General features: G+C 31.3%; 6 protein-coding genes across 8 annotated transcripts; 2 read left to right on the top strand and 4 right to left on the bottom strand.

Annotated features, from left to right (window-relative positions):
* Positions 1–163: 163 nt before the first annotated feature.
* LOC122525200 (diphosphoinositol polyphosphate phosphohydrolase 1) lies at positions 164–1,400 on the bottom strand. Its single transcript, XM_043647881.1, has 3 exons — positions 898–1,400; positions 596–751; positions 164–453 (listed from the first exon to the last, which is right to left on the bottom strand). The coding sequence occupies exons 1-3, from the start codon at positions 994–996 to the stop codon at positions 220–222; spliced, it is 489 nt and encodes a 162-aa protein (XP_043503816.1). The 5' UTR covers positions 997–1,400; the 3' UTR covers positions 164–219.
* Positions 1,401–1,911: 511 nt separating this feature from the next.
* LOC122525199 (E3 ubiquitin-protein ligase ZNRF1) lies at positions 1,912–6,331 on the bottom strand. 2 transcript variants are annotated; one of them, XR_006305729.1, is made up of 5 exons: positions 5,341–6,331; positions 3,293–3,388; positions 3,111–3,216; positions 2,468–3,005; positions 1,912–2,343 (listed from the first exon to the last, which is right to left on the bottom strand). XR_006305729.1 is itself a non-coding variant. In XM_043647880.1 (4 exons), exons 1-4 carry the CDS (start codon positions 5,717–5,719, stop codon positions 2,948–2,950), a joined length of 639 nt encoding a protein of 212 aa, XP_043503815.1. In that variant the 5' UTR covers positions 5,720–6,331; the 3' UTR covers positions 1,912–2,947. The 2 variants fall into 2 exon arrangements, 1 of the variants encoding a protein (XP_043503815.1); XM_043647880.1 differs by having other exon boundaries at positions 1,912–3,005.
* Positions 6,332–6,603: 272 nt separating this feature from the next.
* On the bottom strand, positions 6,604–10,334 carry LOC122525194 (xylosyltransferase oxt). The gene is made up of 7 exons (XM_043647873.1): positions 10,161–10,334; positions 9,568–10,034; positions 9,225–9,367; positions 8,795–8,961; positions 8,338–8,719; positions 7,298–8,259; positions 6,604–7,216 (listed from the first exon to the last, which is right to left on the bottom strand). The coding sequence occupies exons 1-7, from the start codon at positions 10,332–10,334 to the stop codon at positions 6,749–6,751; spliced, it is 2,763 nt and encodes a 920-aa protein (XP_043503808.1). The 3' UTR covers positions 6,604–6,748.
* A 293-nt stretch (positions 10,335–10,627) lies between these two features.
* LOC122525195 (protein ecdysoneless) lies at positions 10,628–15,000 on the top strand. 2 transcript variants are annotated; one of them, XM_043647874.1, is made up of 6 exons: positions 10,628–10,986; positions 11,069–11,562; positions 11,648–12,155; positions 12,499–12,697; positions 12,775–13,190; positions 14,717–15,000. In XM_043647874.1, exons 1-6 carry the CDS (start codon positions 10,704–10,706, stop codon positions 14,743–14,745), a joined length of 1,929 nt encoding a protein of 642 aa, XP_043503809.1. In that variant the 5' UTR covers positions 10,628–10,703; the 3' UTR covers positions 14,746–15,000. The 2 variants fall into 2 exon arrangements, with proteins under 2 accessions (XP_043503809.1, XP_043503810.1); XM_043647875.1 differs by lacking the exon at positions 14,717–15,000 and having other exon boundaries at positions 12,775–14,318.
* LOC122525197 (tether containing UBX domain for GLUT4) lies at positions 14,334–16,536 on the bottom strand. The gene is made up of 7 exons (XM_043647877.1): positions 16,359–16,536; positions 16,194–16,249; positions 15,873–16,122; positions 15,344–15,808; positions 14,915–15,272; positions 14,659–14,824; positions 14,334–14,524 (listed from the first exon to the last, which is right to left on the bottom strand). The coding sequence occupies exons 1-7, from the start codon at positions 16,443–16,445 to the stop codon at positions 14,428–14,430; spliced, it is 1,479 nt and encodes a 492-aa protein (XP_043503812.1). The 5' UTR covers positions 16,446–16,536; the 3' UTR covers positions 14,334–14,427.
* Positions 16,537–16,569: 33 nt separating this feature from the next.
* On the top strand, positions 16,570–18,906 carry LOC122525198 (N-alpha-acetyltransferase 60). The gene is made up of 2 exons (XM_043647879.1): positions 16,570–17,246; positions 17,331–18,906. The coding sequence occupies exons 1-2, from the start codon at positions 17,000–17,002 to the stop codon at positions 17,906–17,908; spliced, it is 825 nt and encodes a 274-aa protein (XP_043503814.1). The 5' UTR covers positions 16,570–16,999; the 3' UTR covers positions 17,909–18,906.
* Positions 18,907–18,909: the final 3 nt, after the last annotated feature.

The raw sequence follows: 18,909 nt of genomic DNA, 5'->3' as shown, positions 1-18,909 counted from the left end.
AATAATAATAATAATAATAATAATAATAATAATAATAATGACAGTAAGTATAATATTATTTTATGTATAAAATACAATGATAATAATTGTAATCCCTTTAGGAGGAGAGGTAAAGTAGCAGCAAATAGATCAAATTTCAATGACACTCGCTTTCGCAAATGAATGGTGTGTGATATTAACTGTGTTTATTAAAATGGATATTGTTGCTAGAAATATTTATCACTTGAATAGTTGGTGAGACGGTGGAATATTAGGATTATGCCGTGGATTAGTATTGTGGAGGCTATGTAGATACGAGCGCTGGACGGGCTTGTGCTTTGCCAGTTGCAGCAGAGCCTCTGATATAGAAAACCATTTCCGTTTCCGACCGATAGCACGTGAATCTTCCCATTCTGGCAGCTCTTCGGTTACCCGCATTACCCATACCTGTGTTCTATGTTTGTGTTCCACATTCTAAAATTGACAAAATAAATATAGCTGTATGCATTAATTAGAAATATCATGAAAAATTTTGAGAAATTAAATTTGTCTAGAAAGTTGCATTATGTAAAATTTGTTCCAGAAAAATCTCAAAAGCTAAATATTAATTATAAACCTCAAATATGCCAAGACAACGACCCAATTGTCCTAGAACACCAGCCTCCTCTCTGACTTCCCTAAGTGCAGTAACCGCTGGTTCCTCTTCCGGCTCTACACCTCCACCAGGTACTATCCAACTATCAGGCCTTCTACTGGATGTAACCAGTAGAACCTACAAAATGTTATTTACAGAATGATTCCTTTAATGAATGAAGATTCAAAAAGAAATGTAATCTTCTAATAGAATAAATCTAAATTGTAAAATATAGTATATGTAAAATTAATTAAGAATATACAAACTGCCATCTGTTGGATTACCTCATCCTCGAGATCATTCTTGACGCAGATGCATGCAGCTCTGCGCCTATAACCCTCCGAATCGTAGATACGGATTGAATTTGGCTTCTCCTTCACCATGTTCAGCCGTAAATATCAATAAATCATTCCATACATTTATAAATATTTGTCAGACATCCAAATCCGCCAGCCTATGCACCCGCATTACCCTAACGATATTTGGAACCAACATGTTATTGACATAGAATTCACTCGCGAGATTTGTCTTGCTTCTCACATAACCAATTTCATAACTGTGTATTCCCTGATGTGGAAGATTTTTTCAAGTTGCCGGACACGAGACTAGTCTTCTTCAATACTGCCGTTACTTTCTTCCAAACGCCTTTTATAACCTCAAAACTCTTCAAAGCTCTGCTTAATCGAGTATCCCCTCTACTAATACTTTACGGCAGTTATCCAACGTCTCTAAAATTACGAACGTTCCTAAAGTAATCCACGGTGTTCCCTACTTCTTCTTTGACTATTTCAACCAATCCTGTAATACTTCTTAAAGACATTTTCATTTCTATGTGATATGTACTATAAAATATATTAATAAAAGATAAATAAATAAATTTGACTTTTGAAATATACAATTAGCTTAATGGTCATATAATACGATAATTATTATTTTCTAAGAATCATCTATTTCGTAAACTATTGGTTTCTCTTTCGTTGCGTAAAATATATCGTTTATATATCGAAATCTTTTAGGTTGTATATTACAAAATCAGAGTTTTATCAATATTTTTCTTTTCTCATTTCGTGTATTTTTTACATAAATTAGAAATAATCGAATCAGTAACATTGATTATAAAATTAAAATTACAAATTATCATACTTTACATACTTGAAATGTAGTTACGCTGTTGTTTTTAGGATAGATTACTTACCTGAATTTTAGATGTTCTATCGAATAACGTCTTGTTTCGTAAAAATATTTGTTGCGTTATATCTATTAATATATTATTTGGAATTCATAATTGCACTCAATAATTGATATAATACATATCCACATTTCATTTTATTTTGACTACTTTTCTCTACGTATTTTCAAATTGTCATCGTTTTATTACAGTTATTATTTTATGCAATACATGTCCGATTCCAATATTTCGTGAGTTTTTGTATGTTACTGGAAAATTGACAGACCTGCATCTTTGCATTACAAAAACTATCACGGTGTTACGTTTATCCTTATCATATATAAAAGGGATTAATTATAAGGTAGTTGATTTACAATTAATATTATCATATGTACACTTTTTAGTAACACGGAGAATGCCAATTCTCTAAGAACATAAAAGAGATTATCACATTAGCATAAATTTCAATAGAGAAGGTTAAATCAGAACCTTTATTGTTACTACAGCATCAACAATATTGCGACAAGTCCTCTGCTTGAAATTCTTATACATCCTGGCTCCCCTTTTATGAAAGTATCAAAAATATCCTTTCTAGCATTCATCTCCCAACAAATAACAGAAACGATACATCGTCGTGATAGTAAAATCATTAAAAATATAACTAAATTATCTAAGGTAGAGCTCACCTGCATGGGGCAGGTCCTTTGACTATGATTCGTCCTGTATCTCCCCTTTCCAAAGAAAAAATAATCATCAGTAATGATAAAAACTCTTTTGCTTAATGTTAAATCGACTTCAAGTTGTAAAACTAAGTAAAATTTATAAATATAGTACAATTGATAATAAGCGATAGAGTAATAATAGATTAATTATAGATACGTATAGTTAATAGCATTGTATCGTTGAAACTTATGGCGATTTGTTTTTTAAGTCCTCTCCTTAGTAATAATAGAGTCGAGAATTTAATCAAACGTCCGTTCTGAAGTTTAATTTCAGTGTATCTTGTTCCATTGAACAATCACCGCATGCACCAACCACCATTGCGGACTAGCAGCCACCTTGACTAGCTTTTTTCAAATTTCTGTCGTTATCTCCCTTCCTATTCCCATTGACATAAGTGTCCTCTGGGCCAGACTCTTAATCCACTGTAATCTTCAAAGTGCAAATCAATCTCCAGGGTGTTCAGGGCAGCTACGATTCACTTGAAACCATTTATCAATGCAACTGAAAATATAATTACAACGTAAATGTTATAACTTTCAATTTATCTACTAAATTATATACGATAACAAAAGTATATTTGAAATAAAGTATTAAATAAATACATACTTTTTATGATATATACAAAGACAGGGCAAGCGGGCAATAACATCACCAGGCTGTAATTCCTCTAGACAAATAACACATTCACCTTTTTCATCTGCTAATACGTCCTCTGTAATAAAAAATGAAAAAAAGATTAAAAGCTATTTGGACATTTCTTTTCTTATTATATAATAGCTATGACTCACCATTATAACTAAGACGTGGCTTGGTCAGGCACATTACCAGGTGACACTCTATATCATCCGGTAGGATAAACTTAGAGCATACAGGACACTTTAGACCTTAAACATAAGTATAGTTACTGAGAATGTGTGCATTGATAAAACAACAAAGATTACCTAGAAAAAACTATACCATAAAAAACTCTTCTCACACGATGTACAGGCACTACTTCAGCCTCAGACTCATTCAAGCACGAGCTCACTATAATTCCCATAATAATCCCAACATAACATTAACCGACCCATCCCATGTCGAGATTTCCCATTCCTATCAATCCTTTTCTTATGTCATTTTCAATTAACATTATTTAAAATTTACACTGCGTAAGCCAAACCATCATCGATTGTGTATGGTTACCGGGCCAACCGACCCGGCAACACGTCTAGCGACCTCTTTTAAAAACGCAACTAACGCCGCATATCTATCTAATTTTTTACCAAAAAAATTATTTTCTAAAAAATTCTTCATATCTTATCGACGGAGCAATAAACATTGAATAGGATACATCTAATATGGAAAATAAAAATACACAAAAACGTGCTGTTAATTGGTTATTTTTATCATCATCAATTATTTATTGAATTTTTCATTAATTATATTTTTAATATCAGTCTACAAATATTTAATATTGTTTATATTCAAATCTTAACTGAATAGTTATCTCATATATACACTTAGGTATTACGGAAATATTTAATTTGACTAAATGGCGTAGTTCTATGACGCCATTTGTCAACAAAATTTTTAGATAATTTACACTTGTGTCTCTTTATACACAAATAGAAGAATTTAAATGTATTTCGGTATTTATTAATATTATGCGTTTGTAAAAAGAAGAAAGAAATCTATAAAATAAAGTATCCTTGTCGGAGATATTCTACCGTGACGGATTGTAAGATTCTCATGAATTATATTAGAACACATAGTGGACTGTTAGAAGTAGTAATCTCTGACTGATTTCTCAACGAATCTTTTTTTAGACTTCTAGATAATTCTCTGACTAATAAATAGGCTCTTTTTATACATGTCATGTGAAGCTTTATCATTAGCGAATTATGAACTAAATAAAGAACAATCTATTATCGTTCCTAAGAAACTATAAATTCTATCTGATTAAAAAAAGAGGACACAGAAATGCTATGCAATATAAAATTAAGACCATCGGAAAAATTCCTCATTCGCAAGAAAATACTCCGAGATCTTTTGTCAAGTAATTATTGAAAAATTCCTAGAAAACATTCGAAAAGCGTGAATAAAACATTTAATGAATCACGCATCGATAAAGAAATTGCGTTTACTTAAGTGTATTAAGAAATCAATAAGATTGATAATTCTATTATCGTTAGAAGAATTCTAGAGGCTATTTTCCCAACGTTTTTCCCACGAAGCATTGTTTTTTCCATAAAATATGCATGATGAATAATCAAAGAATTTTGGTAGATTATTTTAGAACACGTGGCAAAGCGCTACACACGCGCCAAAACAAACGCCCCCTGTCCTACCCGCGATCGTAAGCGGCAAAACTAAGTATGTGAAATTTCGCGGATACAACATAACCTCCTTATCAGTTGATCAAAATTACATTAGATTTTTGATTAGGTTAATCATTATGAATGGAAATATCAAAAAACGCTATACTTAGAATAATCTGGACTCTGTTTTAACGATGAACATATGAATGATAATTTTACGTCAAAAAATGAAGAGAGTAAATGAAAGGATAAAAAAATAAATTTATTTTATGTAAAGAATATTATACGATGCCCTTGAAGATAGCAATTTTAGGAACCAAACAATCAGTAATCGTTATATAACGTTTGCTTGCATAGCCTTGTACAAAGCAAAACAAACTATATAGATTGATAGTAGTAAATGTGTATAAATATAATATTCTACGTGATAAAGAATACATTGAACTTAATTGCATGGAAATAATTAGTTACTAGACCATGTTTACATAGGTAAAAGGGATATAAATGATATGAATGCTCTATACACTGGGACAACCTACCGTTAAGGGACCACATGTGGGAAGGCAAGCTGTGAGCGGCATATACCCTACCGCTATCTTCGTCTGCATCATCATTTTCAAGCTGTGGCAATCCAAGAGCCTGGGCTACTCCAACACCAACAGTAGAAGCAAGAGCACCTTGTTCTCCTGAAGAAAGATCCGGAACAGAACTAAGAGAACGTGCACGTTGTCTATTATCTCCTGATACTCGAGAAGTCTGCGACTGATTTCCTTGTTGATGTTGATGCTGCAACATGCCAACACCTCCAGGCAAGGAACGAAGCACAGAAAAGCCTTGCATCGTAGTTTCATTGGTCCCAGTAGATGATTGACTGTTGCCTCCTGCAGATTGTGCTACGGTACTTGCCCTGACACCCATTTCAATTACTATTAAAGTCACGTATTCCTTCAGAATCCTTCAATTTCAATCCAAATAGTCTTATTTCTTTGTTAAAACAGTATCTGTTATTTCGTTTCGTGGTTCTGGCAGTGTTACATGCACTGTTACAGTTTCCACGAACAATTTCCGTCTTCTGATTTTGCACCGCTGGCAACACACACTTAAGATGTTAAATAATTCCACCGGCAAGATTACAATACTATGTGATTTAATTTAGGCCGGAATTTTAAAGGCGTTCGCCACGACAAGCAAGTCATTTCGCCCAAGAACATAGCGGCTCATCGCGCAAAACATCCCCCGACATCTTGCGAGAAAACTTCCTAAAAGTCAAAGCGGTCAGCTTATGCAGATATTCCAGTTCTGTCACATGCGTTTCCATCTTGGTTTACGAACGACTTTTGAGTTAGTTCAATATTTTGACTAACACAGATTAGTTTAGAAAAATTCTATTTCAATTTTTGTGGAACATTCATTCGTTAGAATCAGGTAGGATCATAATAATACTTTGGGAGTTATCCTTTTGGATTGGCTATTACGTATTTGTCCAATTGAGAGCTCGAAAATTGGATCCAGAGAGAAAGAAATAGTGAAAAGAAAATAACTATACTTATTGTATGATATAAAATCCTACTCGGTATTCTTTTCTATAATTTATATACTACAAAGCTTTAACTGCTTTGTAATGATTAACTACAAAAATAAACTGTTCACATTTTTCATAAGTATAATATAATATTTATAATTCGCATAAACGTATATATGTTCATATTGTCAGATGTGTTCTGCGCGTGCGCGCATATAAATATACATATATAACATGCATGTATTCGCGTATATAAGATGTATGAATGTAAGTATGTATGTATGGATATATACATATATATATTTTTATAAATACAATATATATACAGATGTTGTCAATATAAAAATATCTAAAGAGATAGATAATCTTCATACAGGCATAATGAGTTTCAAAATGTTAAAAATGGCACATATTTGGTAAATTAATTAATAATTTTGACATAGATTATGGATATCAGCCTTTGGGTCTGGGCTCAAAGAGCTCCAAGCAGTGTCAATGCATTTCTGCAATTTTAGTTTACTTTTGGTCTGATCATTAGCATTGCATATTTTATCAATTTCATAGTGTTCGTATACTAATCCATCTATCCATTGATCTAGATCAGGACCAATTTTATTCTCTGTACCTTTTTCATAAGGATGTTGCTCGTGGAGTATTATCGATTTTACAAAATTTGACCACTTTTTGTTTATTTCATCTGTATTATGATAAGTATTATCGGGCATACTGTTTATTTCCTTAGCTTTTTCTTTCTCAATTTGTCGATTTTTCCAATAGGACAGTGGTGTTACTAAAAAATTTATTTTTGCTACTACCAATGAGTCAACCACCAATAATACATGCCAAGTACCTATTACCAAATGATCACTAAGTTGTGGTCTGACATGTCCCACCTGAAAATAAAAAAGAAACACGATTAAAAACATTAAAAAATACACAAACTATAACTTAAAACAATTGAAATATATTATTACCAATGCTACACCATCTTCAATATGGATATTGTTAACATCTGCCACTTGTCCATTTGGATCGATCCAGAATACAGAAAAATTTTGTGGAGTAATAATCGAATCATCAAATTCATATAATAAAACTGGATTTGAATAAGGGCCTATACTACCCATCATATTTCTAAATGTTTGCTCTTTTTGATCATATTCGGTATTAACAAAAAGATTATGAATTTTCCCTAACCACAATCTATTAGTGGAAACATTATGTCGTAAATATATCAGAGCTTCAATCTTTTGTGTATATTTATTTTGCAATATCGATTTCTCCCGAAATTCTATATCACCTTCAGCAAGAATTAAAATGCCAGTAAAACGATTTTCTCGAAAATATGCCGTCGTTTCTATAACGTGTACATTCTTGAAATTGACATTAAGCTTTTGGAAAGAAAGTCTTGCTAAAGAGTGTGATATTGTTAATAAAGCATCATCTGTTGAAGGACTCAAATCTGCTTTGTGATAAAGACTTTGCCAATAAGCATCATAACTATTAGCTCTTACAGTCATGTTTGCTTTTTCAGGATATAACCATTCTTCTACTCTATCTATTATTCTTTGATCTATGATGGGTTCAAATTTTCGTGCAAAGAACAAATTTCGATCAGCAGTATTACGTATTCTACTGAAATCTTCAAGTTTAAAATCATTCGGACTACAGCCACACCAATCGACTACAGCTTTATACTGACATTTACAACCCAATTTTCTTTTCCAGTTAGTCACGTGAAGATTATTGTCTACATAACTATCACAAAATCTTGAGTTGCGTAATACGGTATGAAAAAAAGATTCAGCAGGTAATAATGTATACTGAAATACTTTTAAAAGATTAGCTACTAAAGAATCTGGATTTGGATTAGAAATATATTCTACAAATTCTCGACTTAAAGCTACCCAATCGCTACCTCCATCAATTTGAATACCTGAAAAATGAATACACCGTGTACTTTTTAAATGCACTTTTTGATATTCAAACTCGAATAAGTGAATAATAAATATACCATTTGGCAACTTTCGATCTCCTACTCTCCACATTCGTGCTTCGCACTCGATGAAAGTTTTATCCAATCCTTGTTTGGTAATAAAGCGTTGTACTTCTCTTCCATGTGATTTAACAAAATTCATACCTTTGTTCCAACTTAGAAATTCTGTTAATCGAGCATTAGTTTTAACAGGATAATCCGATTCTGATAGATTTACAAGAAAATCCCAATATTGTGGATGCGCAAGTATTTGTTGTGCAGATTTTAGAAAAGTTGTTAGAAGACTTGCACCACCCCAAATAGTTGCGTGTCTCATACCTTCTCCTCTTGCTACTTTGATATTGTTAGCCTTACATGATTTTTCTATTTTCAACATTTCACGATATAAATAATCTTGTCTCTGAAAATATATCATATGTTATTCTGAACAAATTAATTCAAATCATTGTCAAATTTACGTGAAAAATATTCTTACAGCGTCAACGTGAATATAAAATAAGTGAGATGGATGATATAAAATACTGATGAGTCGTTTAATTTGCCGACTAGCTCTACCGTTCACAGTTAACAAATAAGCTATACGTGCTGCCTTCTCATGCCCTGTTTTTGAACTTGAATTTCTTGCTTCTTGAGATTTAAATTCTGCAACACATTTATAAATATATCTAACGAAATCTAATTGAATCTTAAATTGTATAACTCCCATGCATATATTTCAATAGAGTATAAGTGACTATTACGATCGTAGTAAATTTAACTCGATGAATTTGAACGAATTGAGCAGATAACAAATCATATAATATATATTCTAATTAAATGCCTTCACCTTTACAAACAAAATGAATCCAAAATAAACGATTATAGCTTCTGTGTATTCAATACATATATATTTATATGTTTCTTACTTTGGATACCAGTCCAGAAAACATTAATAGTTAAATAGCCTCCGCATAATTGTTTTGGATTACCAGAACATTTCATATTACAACTAGAGTCCGGTAAATGTTTTATTTGAGGTGGTTCTTCCATTCCACAAAAACATTCTACGCTATAAAGTTACCCATAAAAAATTAGTATAGATATCTGAACAATGTATAGATATACGCAGCTGGGTTGAAAAGTTTTGAACCTACTTTTTCGGTTAAACTCACTTTTATTTAAAAAAAATAAATTTTGTTGTTGTGTTGAAATTAAAAACTTTTCAATCCACCCTTGCATAATTAAAAGACAATAATCTTTAATACTAACGAGTATTCGGTACCAGCATATGGATATCCTGATTGAAGACACATAAAAGCACAATGCTCTGGAGAATTGTTCCCTTTGAAAATATGATAATAATCAGAAAGTACTCTCAAGGTTTTATCATCTTGGAAACAGCCCAAATTTACTGGCTTATTTGAAAAACCTGGAGAATGCGAACACAAGGATTGTATCCTTTCTGGGTATAACAAACCCTGCTGACTAAGGCACGTCACATTGACAATGCGTTGTTTGCACATTTGACTTTGTGCACGTGTCACTGCACTTACAGCTTCCCTGCCAATGACTTCACAAGCGGGTGTAAAATTTAATGATTTGCGATCTAGTATTATCCTGGCAGTACGATTACGATGATATTGAGAAGATTTATTAGCATGTTTATCAGGTGGAAGTTTCAACTGACGTGAACCTTTTGGCAAGCCTTCACTTTCCTCTGATTGTAGTACATCTTCCTATTAATAAATGATACAAAAACAACCCTTCTTAAGTACATAAAATTGTCAACACAATGTGAACATAATATGTGTTCAGATATCTAAACTCATTATTGAAAAATTGAAAGGTTAGATTCTACTTACTCCGTCGGATGATGATTTTCCAAGCTTACGACTATCTAAACCAAAAAACGAGTGAGCTAAATAAAATTGCACGCAAAGGACAGTTATACCGAATACAAACAATATTCGATATTTGCGAAAACAACTTGAGGAACGTCCAACCGTATAACTTCTGGCTACCGCCATCTTTTTCATTTTTGTATAGCTTGTTAAATCCTTGGAGTATATACTTTGTACGAGATGCACTAGTATAAAACAATAAATTGATAGTCGAGTATTATTCGTAAATGGAACGTAACTAATTTCTACTTAACTGCCGCCTGACGTTTGCATCAAGCAAATAATTCCGAATTAATAAAGTAAAGCTTTGAAAATACATAATCATAGATAGTCATGCATTATGGACATTGCATCTGATACAGTCAATAGAAATTAGTTCGAGAACCCTAGTAGTTCATGGCACTATAAATTTGTGTTTAGAATTGAGGTTAGACTATAATCGAAATGATACAAAAAGTATAATAATAAACATTAAATATTATTGCGTGTGTTCTCAAAGTTTAAATGGCTAGTAACGTATATAAAAAAATGGCTAATTTACCGTTATTAAATAAAACGAGAGGAGATGACATTCTTGAATGTTTCCTTTATCCTAAATTTTGTTATTCATCTAACACTGATAACATAACTGAAGCACAGCTTAATGAAGAAATAACTAAATATTATGAAGAAATTGCACTTTACACAACTGATTACATTTGGCATAGAGATGCCTTAGTATTCCGTCCAAGAACCAAGCAAGCAATGATGTTAGAAAGAATTCTTGACAATTCAATGGTTATAGAAGGTAAACTATACTTCTTTTTGTTATTATTACTTTTTGTATTTTCTCTTTTTATATGTTACATTAATTTTTATATTTCTCTTAGATTATCAAACCGTTGCTCACATTTATGCAACCTTACGTTTTGACGAAGACATAGGAGATGAATGGTTCACAGTATTTCTTATATATAAATTGACTAAAGTGTTTGATGGATTAATTGCTAGATTAGTTGACTCAGATGGTGAATTTCTTTTAATTGAAGCTGCAAATGTATTGCCTTTATGGGCTAATCCAGAAACTTGTCAAGATCGTGTTTTTATACATAATGGATTACTTCACATTATCAGAGAAAAAGGAAAGTCATTTGTAAATTTGTTGAATAACATTAATCGTATTCCACAAAATTCTAAAGTATCAGATAAAGTACAGAGTATATTAAACAAACGTATAGATATTTATCCAAAAGAAATATGCAAAAGGAAACATAAGGCAAGAGCATTTTTACCAGAAAAAGCTGCATCTATTCTGCGACAAGAACCAGGGCTCATTGGACCAATAATTAGAACAATTTGTCATTCTGATCCACTTGAACGTAAAGTAAATGAAGATATTTTATCCTAATTAATAATGATCGTATAAAAAAGATCATTAGGCATATTATTTAATATTAATATTATTTCAGGTTTGTCGTGCAATGAGATATTTTCCACCTGAGCAACGTACCATGGTCAATGTGAAAATGACTAAATGTTTATATGCGTTAGCAACGCATAGTCGGTATACTGGTGATCCAAGAACAGGTTGGAACTTACCTCCTGCAAGTAGTTCAAAATACAATGCTTATGTCCTTGGTGTTAAAATAGCATGTGGTCTAGAGATGCTAGTAGCGTCTGCTAATGAGGAACGTAGAAAAAGAGCAAAAAATACAACAGGAATAGATAACGAAGAGATGTCAATATCGAATGAACGTTCTTTTAATGCATTTTTATCTCGATTGGAAGCTAATGGATACTTCAAAGACTTGTTGGAAGGCAGTAAAGAACGTGAAAAACTTTTAATTATAGCAAAAGAGTATTTTTTAAAACACTTTAATTTAGATAACACTTTGTCACACGATGATAAAACAGATGCAGAAAAAGTTCTAGAAGCATGGGAAAATGTACAAACAAATGATGTTGAGATGTATGATGGTAATTACCACAAAGATTATGTATTAGTAGAATAAAAGTAATAAGAGTGTGCTTTCGAACACATTGCGAATGCATGTGACTATCAAAATTAGAGTGAATTATTAAGTAAAAGTTCTTTATATATATATTTTATTTTGACATCTTTATTGGGTTAAATTTACTAAATTTTGTAGCTACATATATTGTATACTTTTATATATACTTCTTTAATTTTATATTTAAAAAAAGATTATGTGTGCATGCATATTGTGGTAAGGAGTATGTATCTGGAATAATAATACAAGCCTTGTACCATAATCTCTTATATAGAATTTATAAATATATTTTATTGTTTATTTTACAGCCCAAGATGAAGGTGCATTAAGTCCTGCGGACAGTGATAGTTGGTTGAATATAGATCCAGCACAATTAGAAGTGCTTTTGAACCAACAATGGGGAAGTAGTAAAGACAAAAAACATGAACTTGAACCATTGAGTCTTAGAGAAAAAGTACAAGCTTTTATCAATCAGAATAGCGACATTGATGGCGTACAATTAGTAGAGTATGTTTTTTTATTTTAATTCGAATATCATTTTCGCAAAAAAATTGAGTGTTGTTATGACTTGTTTTTATTTAAAGGGATCAGTCAGCGGAGGATAATGCAAAACATGATGCAGATGACAATGGAAGAATCGAATTTGATGCAGACGTGTTTGACAGTACCTTACGCGATATTTTAGATTTAGTTGTGCCAGGTGGCGAAGGAGAATTTGAAGGAAGCTCAGAAGGTTCATTAGGTGGTGACGATGAAGACAAAGGCGGCGAAATGGATAAATATATGAGATTGTTAGATTCGCAATTGCAAGCAGAATTAGTAAAAGAGGAAGAACATATTGATAATAAACGCACTGACATAGTAGAAACAAATTTAATGGAAAGTATTCAAGGAGAATCGGGTGGTTCTGGACCAACTGGAAACATAATTGGTGGTCCCATTCGACGGCTTATGCATTTACAATTACAATCACCTACAAAAGTACCTCCTGATTTGCAAAGTTAATAACTTTTCATTTAAAGTTATAAAAGAAAGTCATAATAAGTCAAATTCATCTTTGCATGTAAATATTGATGTAGATCTTACTGTTTGATGCACATAAATATTTGATACTATCACAATATTTACTATGCCAAAGCAATATTATGATAACAAACAGACAGGTGTGCTCAGTTAGAAAATCTCAATCTATCTGTACGATATCAAATTGATCAATTGATTAATCATCCTATTATTTTCGTTTACATTTTTATATTTTCATATTTCATAATATTATACTTCATATAATTTTTTTTATACAATCTCAATCGCTACAATTATGCAATTATTTCATGCACTTACATCTATACTTATATAATTTTTGTGAATTTATATTTATTATACAAATGACTGGGAATTTCAATGTCTATTTTGGCGTCAGTATGAACATTGCTTTTTATACTCTTGTGAACACACCTTATTTCGTGCTACAATAACATGTGCTTGTGCTGTGAATGAAAAAGTATAATAAAATAAAAAACCCCTCGTTGCCATCGAATATTGAAAAAAGCAATTTCAAAATAAATCGTATACATGTTTAATCTTTCACAGATGACGTTTAAAGTTTATAGGGTGTCTGTCCATTATAAACATTCATGATTAATTCAAATAATATATAAAAATAAACGCATGCACACTCTTGATCCATATAAAAGATTATAAATAATAATTAATGTTTGTAATTCATAAAATGAACTGTCCACTAGGTAAATTATAAAAACTATGAATTGTTACTTCTACAATCTATTTGATGGGCCATGGAAGTGCAAGAAGTTAATTGTTTAATTTGCACATTCCATATCATAATAAATCATATATCATATATAACTACATACAAATAAACAACACACATAAATACATTTCTTTAGTACTTATCAAATTTGGCACAAAAATATTTGTATCTTTTTGTTATATATTTAATCATTTGGCTATATATATTTTCACTTTTGTAAATAATCAGTATTAATAATGATATCATTGTTATACAGATATTCGCATATATTTTAGTTTTTACTAATCATACAGGTCTTTAAATGATATAAATATAGATCTGTAAAAATACTTAATAAAGAATTCCTATCTTACTTTATAAAAATTTTTCATATTTTTGTTAAATAGAAATTTATTTATTAGATTACATCATATTTGCTCTTTAAGGTAATTAATGTTTATTTATTTATTCTTTTTTTTTTTAATAGTTAGCAACCACTGGGTCCTGGAACAGCTGTATTATCTTCTATTGTTTTACTTTTTTTTTTCTCTGTATTAACATTTTCTTCAGGAGTTACAATCATTCTATAGAAGTAATAAGCAAACAATGTTAATTTATTTAGTAATTTTTTCAAAAGATAAAGATTTTTGTATAACCATAATATCATTTAAAAAAAAATATTCGAATAATAAAAGCAAACATACAAGTCATATTTTACCTTGATTTAATTACTTGTTTATTGGCAATTCTAGGATCTATTAATTTTTCTTTTACAGATGGTGCTAAAGATGATGATCCAGAATAATATATAATAGCACACGGTACAAGATTTTCGTCTATTAATCGTGCTTCTGACCTTAAAATGTGTTTTGGTGGAGCAGTATCTGTTAAATTATAAAGTAAAATGATATACCTTGATTAACATATTTCTAATTTAAAAATATGTCACAATTAAATAATTCATCTTAACTTACAAATAGTAAAGTCACAAGTTGGATCTTCTAAATAATTTTTAATAAAGTCCTTAATTGCTTGCACCGTTTCAACAGGTTTAAACCAACCTTGGAGAACCAATTGATTTGGAAACTGAACACGAATCACTACCCTGCGATATTTATTCAGTTGTGCCAATATACGTTTATCTTGCTCAAGTTTACGTTGAGCTTCAATTAAAAGTGGTGCTTCTTCTAGCTCTTCTCTCTTTCGTTTAGCATCTCGTAGGAGTATTTTGGCATCTTCGACCGTTAAATTGAAAAAACTATCTGGTAATTCATTTTTAGGAAATGCTTGTACTTCAGCTTGATTGAATACTAACGCATTTCGTTCTCCCAACTATAATGTAAAAATTATACTTATTAAATATGTAAATTATTATTTGTAGTATTATGAAAGCAATATCTTACAAACTCTATATTAATCTCTTCCTCCGTATCTGAATGCAAATTTGCATTGGATTCATCTTTTACATCATTGTGATTTAATAGCTCTTTACGATATGTACTTGTATTTATAGCATTATCCCTGTCTTTATTATCTGACCCTTTATCTTTATCCATCGCTGTAATATTTCCTATATGAATCGAATCTTGTGATCTCATTTTATTTCTTTCTTCTTTCAACAAAGTAATAGGATCTAAAGCTTTGCCTTCCTTAGATGCAGTAGAAATATTTTGTTTATCATATTTGATATAAACATCATTTTCATCATTACCATCCAAGTTTTTTGAAGACTTTGGTAAGAAAGTTTGAGATACATGTGCTTGTGTTTGTAATTGTTCCAAATCACGATGCATCATTCGTAACATTGCTTTACCACTAGTAAGGCCCAATGATTTCAAAGTTGTTTCTTCTAAAGCTTCACCATGCACCTAGGAACAAACTCTATTCGTATATGATTCAAACATCAGTGTTAAATCTTGTAAGATGAATTACCTTACGATGCATATATATTATTACTGCAGTTTTACGGTCTTCGTTAGGACAAATGGTCATTAAAACGTGTGCCAAAGTGACATCTGGTAAAAAATCATCCATTAATCGTTCACCATTCTCAAATAGAATGCCTATTGTAACTTTTGATGCACTACGTGGTTTTTTACAAGGTACCATTTCCACCCGTGCATTATTAGATAAACCAGTGAAACGCAATATAGAATTTACATCTAATATCTTATTGAAGTGTCTGGAAAACAAATTGTGCATTAAAAATAATAAGAAAATGAAGTAATATCAATTTTGCACATAGTAACTCACTTAATGTCATAATCATTTGCATCATATCCATGTTTTTTACAAACTTCTTCCAGCACCTATAAATTAATATAAATTTGTTGGTTAAAATCTAATATAAATTTAGATTCACTTGGAGAAAAAATTTAATAAAATACTTCACTAAATATAATTGAATTTACTATTTACCTGAAGAATAGTTGTATTTGGAGTAACTTCCACATTTTGTCGACGACCGTTGGGCGTAAGAACAATGATACTTTTATTTACCGCCATAGTAGATTAAAATCTCAAGTGGTCATACAACGAACCACAAAGCAAACAGCTGACTCAGAACTTTTTCTATTTTTTAATATATGAGACTCTCTCTTTCTCTCTCTCTCTCTCTCTCTATAGATATGTATATACAATATGTATATGTATGTACTGTCTATTTGTCACTCGTATAGTTGATAGATTAGTGTGTTCCCGTTCGGCATTCGTACTAGCATATTTAGCCTTGTGAACATGCTTTGTTCATTCCTCGCAGCGTGACATTGTTTTCAAATAAAAAGATAGGAAGTTGAAAAGAAGAATATATAAGTTCGGCAATGGTACTTTTAGTTAATTGGCAGGAAAAGTATCAAATGCGATGAAGTGGCGACCCTGCTCCTTCGATTCTACTCGCATTGCGTCACGAGAGTTTACGTTCTCTTCTGGCATAAACAAACCTATGAAAACAAAATGTCTGCGAATCGCGATATGTTTATTAACAGATGTTTGTATTCGACCTGACGTATTTTATATCGCCGTACAAATGACTCGTAAGATGCCAGAGAATTTGTGGCGTAATGGCCGTGTCCTTTAACCGGTACCTTATCTTGCCGGAAATCGAGAAAAGTGAACTCGAGGTTGACTCGGGGAATAAGCGGGCTTATACGAATGAAAATTCAACGAGAAATTCGGTTGGTAGCCCGACAGCCCCCGTGACTTCTGTAACAGTCCCACTTTGCGTTTTGGGTGAGGTTCAATTACGTTTTCTCTGTCCTGACGATTTAGAAGAAGTTCGTGCACTTTGTCAAGATTGGTTTCCCATAGGTGAGACGAATGTTATCTCAATTTACACTTTGATACGTGTATTGGGATATGTTAGAAAAGAATGCGACAGCTCTACTTTTACAGATTATCCAAATTCATGGTACGAAGACATAACAAGCTCTTCAAGATTTTATGCGTTAGCTGCTGTATATGGCGGAGTAATTATAGGACTTATTGTCGCTGAGATTAAACCATATGCCAAGTTAAATGAAGAAGATCGTGGGATTCTGTGTTCGAGTCTAGGAAAGGACTCTTTAGTTGGATATATACTTAGTTTAGGAGTACGTCGTACATATAGAAGAAACGGTATTGCATCTTTATTATTGGAGCAATTATTGGCACATGTTACCGCTCCAGAACGTTCTTCAGTGAAAGCAGTCTTCTTACATGTCCTCTCTAGCAACGTGCCTGCTATTTTGTTTTATCAAAGGTGCCATTTTCGATTACATAGTTTTTTACCATATTATTATTTCATTCATGGAAAATGTAAAGATGGCTTTACATATGTTCTTTATGTCAATGGTGGACATGCACCATGGGGTATATGGGATTGGATTAGACATTTAGCCAGGGCAATGGCTAGTCTTGGTCCATGTAGGGTACCTAGATGGATTTGGCAACGGCTTTTATGGGCTACCACTATACTTTCTTATCACAGATGATACATCTTATGAGGCTGTGATATATAATGGTATTCAATTACAATTAAATTCATATATATACATAAAACCCTAAATGCAAATGAATTTAATATACAAAGAAAAAAGTAATGGTACGTCTTAATCTTATATGAGCTGTTTGCATATGATTTTGTTGATTATATTTATATGAATATGATGGTCTATATATAATAAATATTTAGTCGTTTCTAACTTAGCTTTTGGCTCAGCAAAGAAATAGTTTTATTAACATGAAATACAACAAAATTGAGATCATTAAAAATTATTCGCTTTTCAAGACCATTAGCTTATAATATAAACTGCCAGAAGATTTGTACAAAAAATATAATTTATTCATTAAACTTAAATAGATATTTTATAGTGATACTTTGTTCTGAATAAGCTGAGAAAACAAAAATCTACAAAAGTCTGATCTGTATAAATGCATATATGGTTAATGCTCTAAAATTATTTTTAACTCGACATGTTACAACATGATTCATAAGATATTTATAATAATCCATCGTTCATTTATGTTTTATTGTATGGACATACATGAAGATAATGAGACAAATAATGTTTATGTATTATAAATTTTGGGATTTTATTAATTGTTTTAATTATTAATGAATTTTGGGAAACATAATGGTTACTAAAAAAAATCAGTGCAATATCATTGAATAATGAACATTTTTATAAATCAAAAACATGCTTTATTTTTGTGCTGTGTATAGCTCTTTTATTGTGAATATTGAAGTCAATATTTCTGTTATGTCTTTATTAACGTCTTCTTTATTATTTATTTGTACCTATAAGTTTCAATAAGAATATATTATTGGTTTAAGAGCTTTAACTTTAATATGAAATGTTAATAAAATTCGTGAACGTGAATGTGTGTATTTATACATAATGTAAATAAATACAGAATGTACCAGAATAGTTCAGTTAGATTGTATATAACATTGTAATGATATTGTTTGTAATAAATTGACATGTTATAACAT

Source organism: Polistes fuscatus, unplaced genomic scaffold (genome assembly GCF_010416935.1).
Source record: "Polistes fuscatus isolate 324 unplaced genomic scaffold, CU_Pfus_HIC Scaffold8, whole genome shotgun sequence".
Classification (NCBI taxonomy): Eukaryota; Metazoa; Arthropoda; class Insecta; order Hymenoptera; family Vespidae; genus Polistes; species Polistes fuscatus.
This window is presented reverse-complemented; position numbering and strand designations above follow the sequence as displayed.

Excerpts from the sequence above, each read along its gene's own strand:
- LOC122525200 (XM_043647881.1), bottom strand. The coding sequence starts at position 996 with ATGGTGAAGGAGAAGCCAAATTCAATCCGTATCTACGATTCGGAGGGT. Across the intron at positions 752-897 it reads AGAATGATCTCGAGGATGAG|GTTCTACTGGTTACATCCAG; the intron begins GTAATCCAACAG and ends AACATTTTGTAG. Across the intron at positions 454-595 it reads GTTGTCTTGGCATATTTGAG|AATGTGGAACACAAACATAG; the intron begins GTTTATAATTAA and ends TGTCAATTTTAG.
- LOC122525199 (XM_043647880.1), bottom strand. The coding sequence starts at position 5,719 with ATGGGTGTCAGGGCAAGTACCGTAGCACAATCTGCAGGAGGCAACAGT. Across the intron at positions 3,217-3,292 it reads GCCACGTCTTAGTTATAATG|AGGACGTATTAGCAGATGAA; the intron begins GTGAGTCATAGC and ends TTTTTATTACAG. Across the intron at positions 3,006-3,110 it reads CTTTGTATATATCATAAAAA|TTGCATTGATAAATGGTTTC; the intron begins GTATGTATTTAT and ends TTATATTTTCAG.
- LOC122525194 (XM_043647873.1), bottom strand. The coding sequence starts at position 10,334 with ATGAAAAAGATGGCGGTAGCCAGAAGTTATACGGTTGGACGTTCCTCA. Across the intron at positions 8,720-8,794 it reads TTTATATTCACGTTGACGCT|AGACAAGATTATTTATATCG; the intron begins GTAAGAATATTT and ends ATATATTTTCAG. Across the intron at positions 7,217-7,297 it reads TTGAAGATGGTGTAGCATTG|GTGGGACATGTCAGACCACA; the intron begins GTAATAATATAT and ends TTTTATTTTCAG.
- LOC122525195 (XM_043647874.1), top strand. The coding sequence starts at position 10,704 with ATGGCTAGTAACGTATATAAAAAAATGGCTAATTTACCGTTATTAAAT. Across the intron at positions 12,698-12,774 it reads GATGGCGTACAATTAGTAGA|GGATCAGTCAGCGGAGGATA; the intron begins GTATGTTTTTTT and ends TTTTATTTAAAG. Across the intron at positions 13,191-14,716 it reads AGTACCTCCTGATTTGCAAA|ATGGTGCTAAAGATGATGAT; the intron begins GTTAATAACTTT and ends TTTCTTTTACAG.
- LOC122525197 (XM_043647877.1), bottom strand. The coding sequence starts at position 16,445 with ATGGCGGTAAATAAAAGTATCATTGTTCTTACGCCCAACGGTCGTCGA. Across the intron at positions 15,273-15,343 it reads AAGAGATTAATATAGAGTTT|TTGGGAGAACGAAATGCGTT; the intron begins GTAAGATATTGC and ends TTTACATTATAG. Across the intron at positions 14,825-14,914 it reads AACTTGTGACTTTACTATTT|ATACTGCTCCACCAAAACAC; the intron begins GTAAGTTAAGAT and ends ATAATTTAACAG.
- LOC122525198 (XM_043647879.1), top strand. The coding sequence starts at position 17,000 with ATGGCCGTGTCCTTTAACCGGTACCTTATCTTGCCGGAAATCGAGAAA. Across the intron at positions 17,247-17,330 it reads TCAAGATTGGTTTCCCATAG|ATTATCCAAATTCATGGTAC; the intron begins GTGAGACGAATG and ends CTACTTTTACAG.